This window comes from Mauremys reevesii, linkage group 7 (assembly GCF_016161935.1).
Source record: "Mauremys reevesii isolate NIE-2019 linkage group 7, ASM1616193v1, whole genome shotgun sequence".
NCBI classification, from domain to species: domain Eukaryota; kingdom Metazoa; phylum Chordata; order Testudines; family Geoemydidae; genus Mauremys; species Mauremys reevesii.
In genome coordinates, this window is record NC_052629.1 from 121210894 (window position 1) to 121228914 (window position 18021).

The window sequence follows — 18021 nt, forward strand, 5'->3', positions numbered from 1 at the left end:
GTTAGGTGACTGGCTAGCAGTGATTTCAGCAGAGGACGAGTCTGCATGGATTCCAGCTGAAGATTCCTACAAGCAAGTGGAGGGAAGATGTTGTTTTAGACTCAGCAAACTGTACAGATTTGGCGATCAAAGACGCTAACTGAGACTTAGATGAACTAAACCGAAGCTTTGGGGAACTCTCAGTTTCTTCTCACTGTGTTTCTGTGGGTACTGAACTGTTCAGATTTTAATTTGTTTTCTTTATGTTTATGTATAACTGTGAAGATAATGTGTGTGGATTATAAAATAGCTATGTTATGCTATGAAAATGAGATTATTTGTTTCTTTATCATAAGATTTTATAAAGTTATTTAATTGAATTCATTTCTTTAGTTCCTTTTGGGACTTGAATGTGGGGAGGTTGACCCTGTGCAATCCTTGCTGAAAATCCTTAGAGACTGAACTCTGAGTCTCCAGCTACTTTCCTATGGGAGTTGGGGTTTTGGGGGCAATGAAGTGAACTCTAGCCCACCCAAAGATTACACACCCAGTTAGGATTAGGAAAGTTATACATGCACACAAATCAGACGCTCAGTTGAATATGCACAGATACCCATGGTCTGCTAATGAAGAAACAGCTTATAGTTCTTTATTTATACTGTGTGGTACTTCTTTGGAAAAACTTCCTTAGTTGAAAGTATCCTATTGCCAAACTTACTACAATACAATATTTTGCATCACAATTAGAGCCACTGAAAAATCCATAATTATGCGCACTATAAGCACCTGCTTAAAGAAGGTGAGCGGGGAAGGTGCCGGTCATTCTGATTAAGAAAGTAAAATCTTCTGAATGTGAAAAAGCTTCTGCTGATGAAATGGTGCCCACAATGGCCATAAGAGTAAATAATGCAGATTAAATGAAGCAACAACTTACAGTTTGCCTATGTTCAGTACTCTTGTTTCTGCCAAATAAAAACATGCCGTCACCTTAGCAACTATGTCACATTTGCGATACATATGCCATTCTTAACAAGACACTTTAGAAGCAGCACATCCACACAGCATGTTGTGGGACCTTTGGTACTTTTTACAGTAATTTTAGACGCTGTCGGAAGATTAAAATATACAAGTTATATGCACCCTTGTTTAGAAGTCATGTGACTGACCAAATAGAAAGGTGGCTGCGCACTATTTTATGTATTGCTTTACTGTCCTGTTATGACATTTAACTGCCTCTAATGCAAAAGGGGAAAGACTGAATTTGCATGTGTGTGGAACTAAATGTTAGGATTCCCACAGTACTGTACCTGGGCCAGTATCACATGCTTTCTGTACTACCACGTGATTGCTTCAGCAAAAAGTGACTGGAGGATTCCTTTCTCTCTGGCAGATGTACATACGGAGGCTGGGGAAATGGATGCCTTCTCCTTGGATTGCTAGGCGACTCGCTGCACAAAACATGTTAACGTAACCAGAGTTACCAGGGCCTTCAAGTCAGGGATCCAGAATTCGGGTTTCAAATCGTAACGGTAGCAGCTTGCTCTTACTTCCCAGCCGTCCTCAGCCCTTTGTGCAGGATCTGCACCCACAGATGTCAATTTGCAAGGCTTTTTACCCAGTGGCTGAAATTATTCAGATGTCAATTTATAGGAAAGAAATGGCTGAAGCATCTCCCTGATACAAATTGGCAAGAATCCTTCTGATACATATTACCGTTGTGTGTCTAATGACACAGTTCTCCGTCCCCAGGCCTCTTCATTGAAAGTCAAATAATTTTTGCTCTTCCCTTCACAGACTCTTGACTTGCATATATAATAAACATTTAGCATTAATCAGCCTCTCTCCTCAGCCCCTATTCTGAATGCTTAGAACGTTCACACACACGGTGATAATACCAGCTTTTCTTCCATCAAAAAGAAGCCTCACCAAAAACAGATCTCACCAGTTTCATTGACAAACTCCTACTGAAACAAACAGGGACCACATAACTCCAAAGAGTTTCCTATTTTGTGCTGCCATGTTTCTTGGCTCTGTGGTTATGGCCCTTACTGAGATGTGGGAGACTCAGATGAGCGTTCTAACCCTCTTCCCCTCGCCCCCAAATATACTTCATCCTGGACCTGAGAAACCTTCCTAATGGAAGATTCATCAAACCTGACATGCCCCCTCAAAAAATTCACAACCAGCTCTCTATATAAAGTTATTAGGAGTCACAAGAGGCATTATTATAGATGGTCTGGCTAGTTCCGTCATTCAAGGCAGGGAGTTAGCTATTCAAAGAAATGCTTATTATCAGCTGTGATGCATTTCTTTTTAGATGCAGAGCATATCACCAGGAAAGGATGATCTTCCCTAGTCTTTATTTGATTGAATATTTCCTTAGGTATGGTTGCTGCCTACAGGTTATAGCCACAAAAGCAAAGAGGAATGTAGCTAAATCTAGCAGACTGTTTGTCTCGGTCCTCTCATTATACGTTTTTCTGTTGACTGTCTGATGAACACTATCAAAAACAGTTCCAAATACTTTGTATCTCAAGACAGAGAGACATACAGTAAACAACTATGTTCTCTATTGGTGAAAGCACTTTAAGTTCTCATCTCAAGACAGATGAAATAATATAGCAAATACTGAAGGGAAAAGGCATTTGTACCCAGACATTTTTAATTTTAAAGTTACTGAAGGAATTAAATCAATACTGATCCCACTGTCTCTTGTCAACCGTAATTTTTTAATTAAACACTAAACACAAGACAACCATTCAGACCAGAAATCACATGCCTCCAATTTATGTTCAAATCATCATCAAAAAAAAAAACCCTTTGAAATCCATAAAACCTATTTTGTCCATGCTCACTTTAGAATTTTAAAAAGGGCTGATTTCTCTGTGACTCACCCTGTGACCTTTGTCAAGTCATTTAAGCACACTATGAGAGAACCCTTAATGCTTTACAGTCAACATGACATTATGCCTTGCTGCCTATAAGAAATCAACCAGTTAATGATGCTTAGAGGTCACAGCGACTCATGTGACACTTACCTAAGTCTATTAAAACACTGTACATGGTTTCATATTCACTTTTAAAACTGCACATTGTAACACTGGCAAACGAGGTGCCAGCTTATGCCAAGGTCCCCATGCCTCACGTGGATACTGACAAACACATAGCTGGAAAGAGTCTGGCTCACCCGCGTATAAGTATTGTTAAAACAGGTATTAGAATTATAAAAACGTGCTCATTGTTTAGACTCGACTGAATGCTTTGTAAGTTGCTGCCTGCATTAATCTCACTTATGACATCTGTATCCCATGTTACAAGGTAATAGCTGAGCATTTGCATTGTAAGCCTCTGTAGCCGTGTAAATCACCAGACCGGAAAGGGGCATGAATTAGTGTGAAATGCTGGCTTCCAACAGAAGGCATTAGGTCCTGCCCAACACTGAAGACCCATTGCTGAACATCAGAGGACAAAAGGCATTGTTGATTGCTCTCCCCCCTGGGTGCCCCCAGCCCCATGAAGAGGAGAAGTGCAAGTGAATTCTTCCCATCAGCTAAGTTTGCAACATGAAACTGAAGCGGGGAAGGAATAAAAAGCCCCTGAATAGTATTGTGACTTTTGGTGAAAGGGACCAGCTCTCAGAGAGACAAGCTTACCTGGGTAGCAAAATAGACCGGAGTACCCAGGCGACTGTCTGTGACCACTTTATAGTGTGTTATAGTGTGTGAGGGATTTACACTTGATAATTGGTTGGTGAAATCTAAGTGTAGAACTCACCACCAGTTTAATGTTTATGCCCTGCTTTTTAACAGTCTACCCTGAGGTTGGTACGCCTGCTTCTGAGCCACTAATGGACAACTTGACACATGTTTATTCCATCTCTCTCCCTGCTCCTGCCTGTGTCAGATCTGTGGGGCAGGGGCCACAGCTTCACAACCTTTAGTCAGGGCCTAATTCCTAATGGAGTATCTGGCTGCTAGCATAGCGTAAGTATCACCAGGCAACGTTAAAACCACTGCTCTAAATGCATGAGGGTCAAATATCCCTCTTCTGGGATAGAATTAGGGGCAGACGACTGCCTGGGTGCCAGACTTGAGGGGTGCTGGGCTCCGACTGCTATTTTTGTTGTTGGCGACAAAAGGGAAAATGGAATGTTGGAAGTAACAGGTTTCCAGTATTCCGTATGCGGATTCGTTTGTCACCAACCTCCTAGAATGTTCTGGGGCTTTGCAGAATCTTGTAAAACCTTCCAGACTTTGAGAACTACATTTTCCTTGAGCCTGCTAGGATGTTGTCAGCCAAGCCCTCCCAGGTATATAAGGCAAAGGGCATCACCAGTCAGTCAGTGAGATATAAGAACGAAGCGACGTGAGAACCCAGCTGATATATTATGAACCTTGTTTTATTGTGTAATTGTGAAAGTGTACTTGTGTTTTAAGACTTGAAGAGTGTGAGTAGCTGCTAATAAAGGACATATTTAATGAGACACCAGAGATATCTATAGAACCCCTATCTATGGAACACTATAAAAGAAATACCATTACTTCTTGGCATGAATAAATACAGATTAACAGATCCTAGCATGCAAATGTATGGTCTTATATGACAGGGATAAATCATGCATTTAAATCATGCAAAGTCGTGAAATGGGCTACAAATGCAATAAAAAAATAAGGTATTCAGAAGTTTAACATATGGAGCAGGGGGTGCTGATGATGCTCCTTGCTTGGGATGCCATTGGGTCTAGGGTCGGCCCTGGCCCCAATCTTGCACTTGGATCAACCCTGGCAAATCCATGTGTAGCCCTGCTGAACTCAACAATGCTGTGCTGTGGGCCGTCTGACACAGTTTCCATTACAGGCCCTCCATTTGTAAGTTCCCCTTTTGCACAGATCAGGTGGTTGGATATCTGCCTTATTGGAGGGCAGAAATCAAACTCGCACAGGGAAATGTAAAGGATGGCTTGAGGCTGCTTGAAAAATGATGGGTCTGTAATACAGTCTGTAGAATAACTTGCTATCTAGAAATATCTTAATTAAAGCGGATGCTAACCTTCACCATCACGACCCAAAGTATCCAGGGTGACATGTTTTTCTAGGCCCATCTCTCCTGATGGTTTTTCAGGACACACTGGGTAGCATTCAGCTCCGATGTCCTTTCATATATCAAGCAAAACAATTTGACTAAAGCACTCTATGGGTCAACTGACGAACAGCATTGAGCAGGGCTTAAATTCTCAGAGTATTTCCCGGGGGCCCCCACAATCCCCCTGCCCCCAGCATTCTATAAAAGCTCCACGGGGGTTGAAAATATTTACTGGCACTCCGCTCTGGACAGCTCCATCTGAATTTATGCCCTGTCACTGAGGCAAAAGCAAGGCTGTTGCTACCAGTCCGTCAAGAGCTTTGACTTCGTATCATAGATCTATGTAATGTTTGCAAGGCATAGTTAAAAGACTACAAAGTCAAGGCAAATGTGACTCGTGACAGACTGATAGAAGCGGCCTTGCCCCGGCCCTGCAGGCTGACCAGTCAGCTGACCTATGGAGTGCTGATGATGACTTGGGAAGTGGAATGCACAATTCCCACTAGAAATTGGGCAGACTGGATGCCCAATTGCCCTTTGCAGCTTTGGAAATCTCAGCCACATATAATAAAGATGCTCATATATAATGTTTATCTGAACTCATAAATCCTGTACTTTATTTTAGGTTCACTAAGCATTTTAATGTCCAAATGCCCATTGTCTCGTCCAAAACACCTAGTGATCATTTTTCAGAACATTACAGTGCGGGCAGATTAAAGTCACAAATACATACCCATTCTGATTTACATTGCAGGGTTTTCTGTCACTAATTAACATGCTGTAAAAATACCGATTAATTCACCATTGATGGAACCCCATCAGTGACAATGTTGAGAGGTGAACTTACATGCTGAGCACTTTTGAAAATCTGGCCTTATGATTTATGTAAATGACATAGTCACTCCCTGGTAAAAACAGCACCTGCTTACACTAGGGGAGTATCTACACTAGGCTTTTTTTTTTTTTTGCAAAAATGGCCCCACTGTTGTCACCATATGAGTGTAGAATGGGCTCCAAGTAGCCAGGTGCTGTCTATATCCTGTTCACATCAGGAAGGTACTTAGCACCTTCTCTACACTAGGGCTCTTAGGGTACATCTACACTACGCACCAGATTGGCGGGTAGCAACGGATCTATCGGGGATCGATTTATCGCGTGTAGTGTAGACGTGATAAATCGATGCCCAATCACTCTCCCGCCGACTGCTGAACTCCAGCAGTGCGAGAGGCGGAAGCAAAGTCGACGGGGGAGCGGCAGCTGTCGATCCAGCGCCGCGAGGACGCAAAATAAGTGATTCCGATCTAAGATACATCGACTTCAGCTACGCTATTCTCGTAGCTGAAGTTGCGTATCTTAGCTTAATCTCCTCCGTCCCCCCCAGTGTAGACCAGGCCTTGCTGGGGAAGCTGAACTGGTGGGAAAACTCAGAAACATGCCTAGTGTAGACAAGGCCACCATGACACTTGATTCTCCAGACTTGAGTTTACTATATAGGCTTTAAAAACAACAAAAACAATATACACGTGATGACCAAGGCAACCATAGCACCCTGGGCTCCTAAACCTGCAGCAATTTCACTGTTTGGGTGTAGATATTAAAAATGATACTTCGATTCATACTTTTTTTTATAGATAGAACTATGAAAATGTCAAGAAGTTACGTCACATTTGAGGGTGAACTTTTGCATGTGCTGTAGCAAAAAGCAGAGAAAAGCAGAAATCCATCAAGACTTGGCTAACATTAAGAAGCACTTTAAAAAAAAACTTGTATTTACAAATAATTCTGTCTACAATAATGCCATATATTTGTGTGTATATACACATGCCCCATATATAGGGGTGTGAGCAAATGTGTCTATATCTATATCTAGAGAGAATTCTGCTTTCCCTTGCCTCCTAACTTGTTTGTTATTGGCAGAAACACAGGTATGATAGCCATTTCTCAACTGAAGTTGCAATGCTCTGTTTCTGACATCACAACTGGCTGCTGAGGCTTGCAATGAGAGAAATAAGCAGCAGAAACGGATGAATCCTTTAAGAAACAAATATCCTCTTTTCATGCAAATGTTTCTAACAACAACAAAGGGAAAAAAGAATAGCAGACAGAACTGCTTTTAGATAAGTCTTTCCAACATTTTGACACTGACTCAAAAAAAAATGAAATATATAAAATCCAGACAGTGAAACTCTAATTATCTTACTACACAAAGAATTATAGATCTGTAAATGTTATCTGTTATAATGTTAGTGTTCTGTATTTGCAGTAATAGCCACCTCCATTGCTTAAAGACTCTTGCAAACCTCTTTTCTCATCTTTGTTTTATTGGACCTAAATCAATTTAGTCTCTAAATCCCTTGAATCCATAATTTTGCTTGAAATGAGATTACAAAGCAGCACTGATGATGCACATGAGAAACATAAATAAAAATATATTACACACAGACCTGCATGGTTACCCAGAGAAATCAGCCCTTTTTAAAATGCTTCCTTTTACAGCATTCTCTCTTTACATGTTTGGTGGTGATCAAAAGATGATACTGGAAAACAGAGAGAAGCCATGCATCAGTACACTTTGGGTACGTTTCTCCTGCATCCGTCTGCTAACGCCCTGCTTTTCAAGATCTGTGTCCTCTCCTTAGAAAAGACTGGCATGTAAGCTAAATTTTGCCCAGCTGTGTGGTGTTTTTTTGATGTGGACATAGTTTCACGGTTGTGACTCTAAACCCATTCCACCGATGACCTAGATTTACAAATATCTGTGCTTACTTCTCCAGTGGCAATGGGTCTGTCGGCTTGCTAGCCCTTCCAAAAGCTCTGTTGCAATCAGTATTTATAATAAATACAGTTACTGATTATCATGAGTTAGCCTATGAGCCATTCTCTCTAGGGCAGGGGTATCAAACACGCGGCTGGAGTTATTTCCTGCGGCCGCCAAGCTCCTCTCCCCCTCCAGTGTGCTGCATCCCTGCTCCTCTACCTACCTCCAGGCGCTTCCCGCCACCAAACAGCTGTTTGGCAGCACTTAGCACTTTCCAGGAGGGAGGGGGAGGAGTGGGGAGCCGCGCACTCAGGGGAGGAGGCGGAGAAGAGGCGGGGCAGGGATTTGGGGAAGGGGTAGGAATAGGGGCAGGGAAGGAGTGGAGTTGGGGTGGGGACTTTGGGGAAGGGGTTGGAATGGGGGCAGGGAAGAGGTGGGAAGAGGTGGGGTAGGGGCGGGTCCTCATGGAAGGGGTGGAGTGGGGCGGAGCCAGGAGTGGGGGAGGGGGCTTTTGTACCTTTATATGAAAAGGTGTCAGTGATGCGGCCCTTGGGCCAATGTTCTGGTCCTCATGTGGCCCTCCTGGTGATTGGAGTTTGAGATCCCTGATCTAGGGGCTTAACTGACAGATATGAAAATGTGTGACTGCAAACTGTGAGACTGCACCATGTTTAAAATTTGCTCATCTGAACTTTTGACTGCCATCCCTCACATGGTAAAACAGAGAGGCTGGTTTCTAAACATCAAGTGTGTTTAATTCCCTCTTCCTGCCGTAAGCTCAAGACAAAGTCATCCCAGTAAATAAACATAACACCTGGTGTTCCTATAGCACTGTCCATGCTGAAGGATTCCCAAAGCTCTTTATGAACAGATAGACTGGACTGACTTCCTCTTTCAGTACGTTATTCATGTCTTTATCATCTTTGCTGTAATAATCCAACCCTTTCCCCAGAATGCAGATGCTTCTGAGATGAAACATGGCAGCTGCTTAATATTCCACAGTAACACCACACAGCCACTCAGAGCAGGAAGTGAAGAACACCATTTCTGCTAAGAAAAATCATATGCACAAATGCAATTTCTGACTCGAGTGGGACATATTTAGGAGGAAATGGGGGAGAAAGGGAGTTTGGTTTTTTTGCTTCTTTATGATGTATAAAGAACTCTTCCCCATCTCGGTATTTTTCTACTACTTTTTCACGTTGTCTCTCCTGGAACACTCCTTGTGACTAGAAAACTAGTGGGATGATGACATCACAAAAGAGGAACAAATGACAAGGGGAGTGATTTGCCAGTCAGACTGCTTAAAATTCTATTTTCAGAATATTTCTTTAAATAAAAACACACCTACTTGACTAGTCTGAGCAACATTTTGGGAGAAAAGGATGTTTGTGGCTAAGATTCCAAGTGCCCGTTCAGTTCAATGGTGAGAAAGCGCAGCACACGCTTTTGAGACATCTGATTTAGCAAAACCAGGAAAGAACAGACTTAACATTTCCTAACATTGCTAAGGTTAAAAAAAAAAACACAATCAGGAAAAAAACGGCGTTTTGTGGTTGCTGAGAAAAAGTTTAGGCCTACTTTATACGTCATAAAGGAGCAGAAAGAAGGCACCAGAAAATTATTTAAATTTTCTTTTAAAATCTTAAAAAAAAAAAAAACTTTCAAGTTCAATTTATTGCCTTACAATTCTACTATCAAATCTCCAACACACAACACTGGATAGGCCTCCTTACAGGTTCTGACTATAAAGATCGGAAAAACTCATCACTACCAATGTGAGCCGCTTTGATGAATTCCTCTGTGGTCAGCATTTTTTGCATAAAACAAAAATCACTCACACGCCATTTAACACCCAAAATGAAACAGCTGTAAATCCAGCAATTAGCGCTGTAATTTGACTGTTCTGATCAAGTGCACCAAAGGCTGCTTAGCCGCTGTGGAATTTGAGAGCTGCCACAGAATCTGCAGGAGTGCTTGGTTTTTTTTAAAATTTAAGTGCTGAACAAATGAACATTCAGAAAAGAGGGAGAAAAAAAGAGAATGCAGATGTACTAGGAGAGCAGGGAGAAAGGACTGCAAGGGGAGATGAAGAGAGGAGGGAAAAGATTGGGGGAGAAAAAAGGCAAACTGGGAAAAGCAGAAAAATGGGTCATCTGAAAGGTTTTTTAAATCTTCCACACTCTTTTAGACATCAGGTACCGAACAGCACTTTTAGTTTCACAAACATCTATTTAGAATGAACGGTTATTTCCCAGCCCCTCTAACATGCTAGCAAAATAGTTAGTTTGCCCACTCTCTCTCAAAGCATAAAGCTCCTGTAATCCAATGGGGTCAAGAGATGTCTCTCTAGAACACTCAGAGGCTGGCAAGTATACAGGGTACGAGGCAAAGAGCTCCACACCCTTGTTTTGCATGTCACCCACAACCACAGGAGCTTGCTGTGATATGTTAGTGCTGGCTGGTTTGCGCTACAGAATGAAGTCCACTATTTAGTCACGGCACAAATACAGCACTGAAAGCAGCAGGGCAGGCTTCCGCTCACTGTCCAAAGAACCTCATGGACTGAGGAACCACCTCGCGATGCTGGGAGGCCCATTTTCTAGGCCGCGTTGGTCCTTGCTTGGGATCTTTACTGAGACAGCCAAGAAAGGGGGGCAGGTTTAGGAGCCCAGGGTGCTATGGTTGCCTTGGTCATCACGTGTATATTGTCCAGAAGGAAATGGACTAAGACCCCCAACTCATTTCCCACAGGCCCTAGACAGTCATGTAGGGTGACCAGATATCCCATTTTTAAAGGGACAGACCCATTTTTGGGGACTTTTTCTTATATAGGCGCCCATTACCCCCCACCCCCATCCCGTTTTTTCACAGTTGCTATCTGGTCACCCTAGAGCCATCAGAGGAGGGACATTTTGGTCAATATCACTAGGGAATCTATAAGTTTGACAAATAGCTTAGCTACTAATGTTTCCAGTTCACAACTACAATAAGCTTTTAAAATAGGTCGTAATAGTTGAAAGCACCAAAAGCTTTCCATTGTTTATCCCCTGGCTGGCCTAAATTATCCATATAAAAAACGGGGCCAGGAGTGACATTATAACAGGGACACACAACTGCCCATTACATTTAATATCCATTCGGCAAGAGAAAACACCCTCGCCTTAAAAATTTCACAGGTGCCCAGACCCTGCTAACAAACTGACCCTGACCCTGCCATACAAAATCTGATGTTCAAAGTGCCCCAGAATTGCAGGAGCACTAATGCCCAGCATGGCTGTTACAGACACAAACATACAAGAGCACAGTGCCTCTGGAGAATCGTCGCAGAGAATGCCTCCAAGCAGCACAGAGCAATCTGAATACATATTCTTACAGCACATTCAAATGCTGGGCTCAGAAACACTACATCGAATTTTCAATTTGAATATAAAAATGCACGAAACAGCAAAATATACCTCTTCAAACGAGATCAATATGTCCCACTACGTGTTAATCTACACACACATGTATAAACACACAAACATATATGTATCTGACATCATTTACCAGCCACTCAGCTTTAGGAGAATGTGATTAATCCTACATGACATGCTCTGAACTTTCCCTTCAGACAGTCTCTCCTCCTCCTTCAGACCTACTGGCAATGGGTGTCATTTGACCTGCAGATTTCACTCTGAATAAGGATCAGAGAAACCGTGGCCGCTAACCCATGATTTGCCTCCTTTGCACTGCAGCTCAGCCAGAGACAAATTTGCTAAATGCATAATAAGGATTTTTTTAATGGAGAATGGAAAAAAACAACACAATTCTCCCTCCTCTCCTATCTGCGCGCAAGGATCTGAGGGGGGTTGGGGGGAACCAGCCAAAGAGGGGAGCCAACCAAACGGGAGGGAGCTAGAAATCCAAAGAACTTTGCAGCTAGGGTGGCAGGGGGAAGCTGGCTGGGATGGTGGGCGCTACCCCAGCCCAGCCCCTATTTCCTTCCCCCCGCCTTGCTGTCTCCCCCATTTCCAGGTCTCCTTCCCATCTTCCCTGGTCCATTGCTACCCATTTCTTTAGCTTGCTGCGAGCGGGACCATGTGCCCCCAGCCGCCTGTTCTGTGTTTACACTTTGGGGAAGTCTCTGCCGCCACCCTCCGACTCCAGCGTGGCTGGGGGAGGCGATCCAGGCTGTGCCCCCCACCCCCCCAAAGACAGAAGGGCTTCGGCGCATACAGCCAGACCACGGCGCCTTCAACATGGCCCGGAGCCCACCGGGACCTGGAAGAACCCAGCAGCACTCGGCGCGCCAGGATCGCAGCTAGCTGATGAGCACCAAGCCCACCAGCAGGGCACGTCTCTCCCTCCCCAAGCCCCGGGGAAACGGGGGGACTGCGCCCGCGGCAGGGGCTTCTCCAGCAAACGCCTGGCCCGCTCCAGACCTCTCGGTGCACTTGGGAGCCAGCGGCAGCCCCCAGCCCGGCGCAGCCAGCCCCGGCCGGCTCCTCCAACTTACCCATTCCAGCGCCCGCAGGAAAGCCAGCGGCTCCTTCACCGCCCGGAAAGTGCCCGTGGAGGCGAGCTAGGGGGAAAGCAAACACGAGACGGGATCATGGAGCAGAGCGAGACCCAGCCCGGCCCGGGCCCCTGCCCCAAGCCCCCTCTCCCCGTACCTGGTTCACCGCCTCCATCGCTGCTCCGCCGCCTCCGCCCCCGACCCCCAAAGTTCACCGCCCTGCCCGGCTAGCGCGTCAAAGCGCCCAGGCGCCGCTGCGCGCAGAGGCCGCTTGGAGATGCGGTGCCTGCGCCGCTGCGCGCCCGGAGAAGCCACCCAGGAGCCGGGGCTGGAGCTGGGCGCTGCGCTCCCTCCACACAGACACGCCGGGCTGTGGCACACGCCAGCCGAGAGCGCTGGGCGGAGGCAAGGGAGGGGCTGGCCGGGCGCCTCTGCTCCGCCTTCCCGGGCATGTGCGCGCTGCCCGCGCCCCTGGGCGCACAGCGCCGGACAGGCCCTAGCGCGCCCCGGGGCCAGCGCGGGGAGCTGGGGGGGAGGCGAGCAGCTGGAGGGGGGGCGCTGAACGGGAGGGGACCCGGGAGCTGCGGTGGGGGGTGAGGAGCAGAGAGAAGCAGGGGGACCCAGAACGTGAAATGGGGGGTCAGGAGTGAGGAGCAGAGATTGGGGAAGCAGGGGGACCCGGGAGCTGAGATGGGGGGGTAAGAAGCAGGGGGAGCCAGGAGGTGAAATGGGGGGTCAGGGAGTGAGGAGCAGAGATTGGGGGAGCAGGGGGACCCAGGAGCTGAGATGGGGGGGTAAGAAGCAGGGAGACCCAGGAGGTGAACTGGGGGGGTCAGGGAGTGAGGAGCAGAGATTGGGGGAGCAGGGGCAAGGAGGTCAAGGAGTGAAGAACTGACCTTGGGAGGACCAGGGGCAGCCAGGACATGAGATGTGGGGTGTCAGTGGACATGGGGCTCAGAGGGTGAAGGAGATGAGCTGAGGAGCAAGGAAGCCGGGGTGGGGATGAGAGTTTGGGATGGGAAGGTGTTGGGTTATATAGCCTGCTGCAGGGTGGAGGGAAAGGCCCCCGCAGGGCTGAGAGTGGCTAAGGGGAGCATGAGGGGATGAGGTGCCGGGGACCAGCTGCCATTCAGAGGTGACAGGCTTGTATAATTTTTGGTGGTGCCCAGAACGGGTCAATGCTCCCCCCCCCCACACACACACACACCTGCCTAAGGCTCTAGGAGGAAGTTTGGGTGCAGAAGGAGTGCAGGCTCTGGGAAGGAGTTTGGGTGCAGGCTTTGGGCTGGGGCAGGTTGTTGGGGTGTGGGCTCTGGGAGGGAGTTTGCGTGCAGGAGGGGGCTTCTTCAATTGTTTTTCCTCCTCCTTCAGTCCCCCCCCCCATCACTGGACATGCATTTTTACTTGCAAAAGGAGAAAAGGTGAAGGAAGGGGAAAGTAAAAGGAGGAGGGGGAGGTAGGGGAAAAGGAGAGGAAAAGCAAAGTGAAAACAACCACTCTCCGTGAGTTTTGCCAGAAAGTCTGAAAATTATTTCCTTGCGTGGAAAAATTTCAAGAAAAAATGTTTCCAGATCTTAGCATCGTTCCACTATTTCTATCCATCGGTGTTAAAAATCTGCAACCAACCTGCTCCCGTAACGCACAATCTGACATTTAAAAAGTAAGACAAGATAATTCCCCACCCCTTAACACATTCTGCATTAGACCCTGTGAAACATAAATGTAGGTGGCAACAGAATTGTTATGCCATCCTACCAGTTTCAGAGACCCATATTGGCATTTTTGTAACATTTCCTTGGCAGCAGAACAATGGGTTTGGCATCATTTCCTGACATATTCTTAATACTATATCATTGCCATAGCCTCGCCTTGAGAGCATTTCCCGTTTGTCTTTCCTCATTTACATCATCCTCTCACACTGACAGAGTTTCATTTTCTTTTGACATGAAAACATCACAATGGGAACTTTGTGATGGAATTATGTCCTGCTGAAGTGAAGGATGAAGAGAAGATGGGGCAGGGGTGGGGGCGAAGCATCCTGTTACATAACAACTGCACATGCTCTGCAGCTAGAATTTCCAGGTTTAGGCCCCAATCCAGCGAACATTTATGCACATGCTTTATTTTACTACCACAAATTGTCCCAGTACAAATGATAGAGTTAAGCACATTCAGTGTTTGCTCCATCTGGGCCTTAAGTACATTTCCAAACATTTTCATTTTTTTAAATACCTGAAGCTGTTACTCCACATAAGGAACGAATCATATACAAAAGTTTAAATCAGTAATTTGGTTAGCCTTTTTCAGCCTAGAGCTGTAAAAAGAAAATACAGAAACTGCATTTAAAATATGATTTTGGAAAGTCTACGAATCAAGAACAGTTTAGGGGGAACTGAATTGGTCAGAGCTTAATGGTAATTTTACACACAGTCTTTCATCCAAAGGTCTTCAATTTATATCTGATCCAGATCAACAGAGGTGGAAAAATTAATTCACCAAAACTTTTTTTTTCAAATGCAAAATAACTTTTATCCAAATAAAACTTTTAAAGAAACACACACACACACAAAAAGGGGGATAGAGCGCATGAGTGTGAGAGGTTAAAAACTGAAAAAGATTTTAGTTTTCTTTTAATAACAAAACTGAAAAATCCACTGAATTTTTTTTCCATTCAAAAATTTTAATGAAAAATATATAGCATTTTTGACTGGCTCTAGTGATCAGACATCATATGAGGGCTGTTTGGTGGCATAGGTGAAATGAATTAGTGGTCTTAAGCCAAAACACACCATCACCACATGATATTATGGGGGGAGGGATAGCTCAGTGGTTTGAGCATTGGCCTGCTAAACCCAGGGTTGTGAGTTCAATCTTTGAGGAGGCTACTTAGGGATCTGGGGCAAAAATTGGTTCTGCTAGTGAAGGCAGGGGGCTGGACTCAATGACCTTTCAAGGTCCCTTCCAGTCCTAGGAGATTGGTATATCTCCAATTATTACCTTATTATTCATTGTTGGTAGTCTCAGTATAGCTGCAAAGGAATGAATGCACAAAGAGATGCAAGTTATCCTCTGACTCCTAGCCATTGTCTCTCCAGGCCAGTGTGGAGGTGCTTTGGCAGATTAACAAGAGGAGCCTTGCCACAGACCTGACAAAGAAATAGGGGCTGGGCCACTGTATGTAAAGAGCTAGCATGTTGTCCTTCTTCCTTCAGAGGTTTCCAATTCCATCCTGGGACCGTAGCCTAGATAATACCTCAGATGTCATCTGAAGATTTGTACTTAGTTTGCACTAATATAAATGACTGCCAGACTGCTAGTTCTTAGATTTCCATTCTAATTACTTAGTCTTTAGAGTAGCTTTCATGGTACCTTTCCTTTAATAGAGTAGTTTTAATAGAGAGTAGTTTTTAAATTGGAGATTTGTTGAATCGATATAGGTTTATGTAATTCCAAAAATGAAGGATAAAAATAATACTGAAATGTTTAACAGAGAGACGGTTGAAAATCAGGATAAACCTATGATGGATACGGAAAGATTTCTCACAATCACAATTTGACCTGGGTTATTTAGGCTGGGATTTTCAAAGGAGGGAGTTAAGTGGCCAACTCCCATTGACCATCAGTGGGATTCAGACACCTACCTTCCTTAGCCTCTTGCAGATCCCACCCTTAACAGACACTCCTGTAAATTATTAGCAGTACACTTGGCTACAGTTTTCAGAGATTGTACAAGGCACATTGAAAAAAAAGCTGGGCCATCTTGAAGAAACAAAGGATTATTTTGCTTCCTGCTTTTTAAGTTTTTATGCTTGCGTTTTGATTTACATATGCAAGTGCCTTTGTCTTTTTCTTTTTTTAATTTTCTTCCCTTATGACCTAATGGCATTTGTGGTTCGTGATCATTTGATGCTATTTCAACACGGAGCCTGTTCATGGTCAGATCTCTCTTTGAATGGAAATGCTCAGATGAACATGGCACCAATGGACCAGTTTGGTTTTGGATCAGTATCTGCTCTATCCTTTATTGAGTCTTCCAGACGGATGTTGGCATGTTCTGTCATATTGAAACACAAATGCTTTTTTTGGCTTTCACAGCTGCTCTCTTTGCACACAAAACCTTAGACAAAATCTTAGCAGTAGAAATGTCTCACTGGTTTTGAAGCTCCCAATCTAAATCTTACTCTACTAATGACATCTCAAATTCAAGAAACAAAGACCCAAGTCTTTTGATACTACATAAAAAAATTCTCAAACCTGTGTTCAAACAAGCAAATGTGCTAGGTCTGCAATTGGAAACTCTGAAGGGGAGAGTAAGAATCTAGAGACTAAAATTAGGTGCTAAATTATATTCCACTGTGTCTTCACACCTGTATGACTGTGCTTGGTAAGCATTGCCCAAAAGAAATGCAGAAAAGGTGCAATTATAAATCTTTGTGATGAATGGTAGAGAGACTAAAAAGGTTAAAATAATGTTTCAGAGGGTTGAAACCTCTTTCACCGGGTCATCAACACCATCTCCGAGATTACATTCACAATACAGGGACAAAAATTCTCCTGCTCCACCTTTCTCATCCAACCAATACACTTGTTTGCTCCTTCACAGGACAGGGTAGTAAGAAAAGTGTCAATGCCAGCTTGCAGTTATCCTAGGTGTGAAAAATCACAATCGGGTCATTATTGTTTTCTTATCTCTGTTCTTTCTTTGACTAAGAAATCAAGGCTAAATTAAAATGGCAGAATTGCTAATATTAGAGGTTTGAGAGTTAAACATACCAACTTAAGAACCACGAGACGCCATTTGTCTCGATATTGTAGGGTTGCTAGGCATTCGGTTGGCGTGGGGCCGGCAGGCTCCCTATCTGGCTCCACACAACTCCCCAGAAGTGGCAACATCTCCCTCTGGGTCCTAGGCACAGGGAAGGCCAAGGGAGCTCTGCGTGCTGCCCCTGCCATGAGTGCCGGCTCTGCAGCTCTCATTGGCTGGGAACCATGGCCAATGGGAGCTGTAGGGCGGCGCCTGTGGGCAAGGCAGCACACAGAGCTGCCTGGCCATGCCTCTGCCTTGGACCCAGAGGGAGATGTTGCCACTTCTGGGGAGCTGCCAGAGCCCGCACCCCCTCCCACATCCCCATCCTCCCACCCCAACCCTGATCCCCCTCCCACACAAACTCCCTCCCAGAGTCAGCACCCCAACCTGCCTCCTGCACCCCAACCCCTGCTGCAGCCCTGAGACATCCCCCTTGCAGCAGGGGCCAGAGCCAGGGCCTTGCACCCCCGACCCATGGCATTGGGCCAGAGCTGAGGCCGTGCATCCCCGATCCATGGCTCCAGTGGCGGCTGTGAGCCTGTGACTGGCCCCCTCCCTCCATGTGTCCCAATATTTTACTCTTGGGATCTGGTCATCCAATTCTTGACCCCGGTGCAATGAAGTGCAGAAAGCAGATCAGACAGGCCACCTAAGCAGTTATCAGTGTGTGATGGTATTGCAAGGATTAGTTGGGGCTTGAGACAGAATGGTCCTTCACTGAGAGGGTTAACCAATTGGCCGGCATTTAGTGGGAGCTTGATTAGAAGCCTGCTAAAGTCTTTCAGAGCTGGGTCTGGGTTGGGACCCAAACTTTGGCAGAAGCCTGCGCCAGCTTTAGAAGACTTAGCCTGGAACTGAAGTTAGCTTCAGACCTTGGCCTAGGCAGAGGCCTCTTCC

The 18021-nt window shown here is 45.2% G+C and overlaps 1 protein-coding gene across 1 annotated transcript in view; it reads right to left on the reverse strand.

Annotated features, from left to right (window-relative positions):
- Nucleotides 1-14197, reverse strand: part of SYNPR (synaptoporin) — a 173285-nt gene extending 159088 nt beyond the window's left edge. Inside the window, exons 1-2 of the mRNA XM_039546049.1 lie at nt 14073-14197; nt 12318-12383 (exon numbers count right to left, since the gene is read on the reverse strand). Coding sequence (XP_039401983.1) covers nt 12318-12383; nt 14073-14108 — 102 coding nt within the window. The 5' untranslated portion in view covers nt 14109-14197. The remainder of the gene's footprint in view (nt 1-12317; nt 12384-14072) is intronic.
- Nucleotides 14198-18021: the final 3824 nt, after the last annotated feature.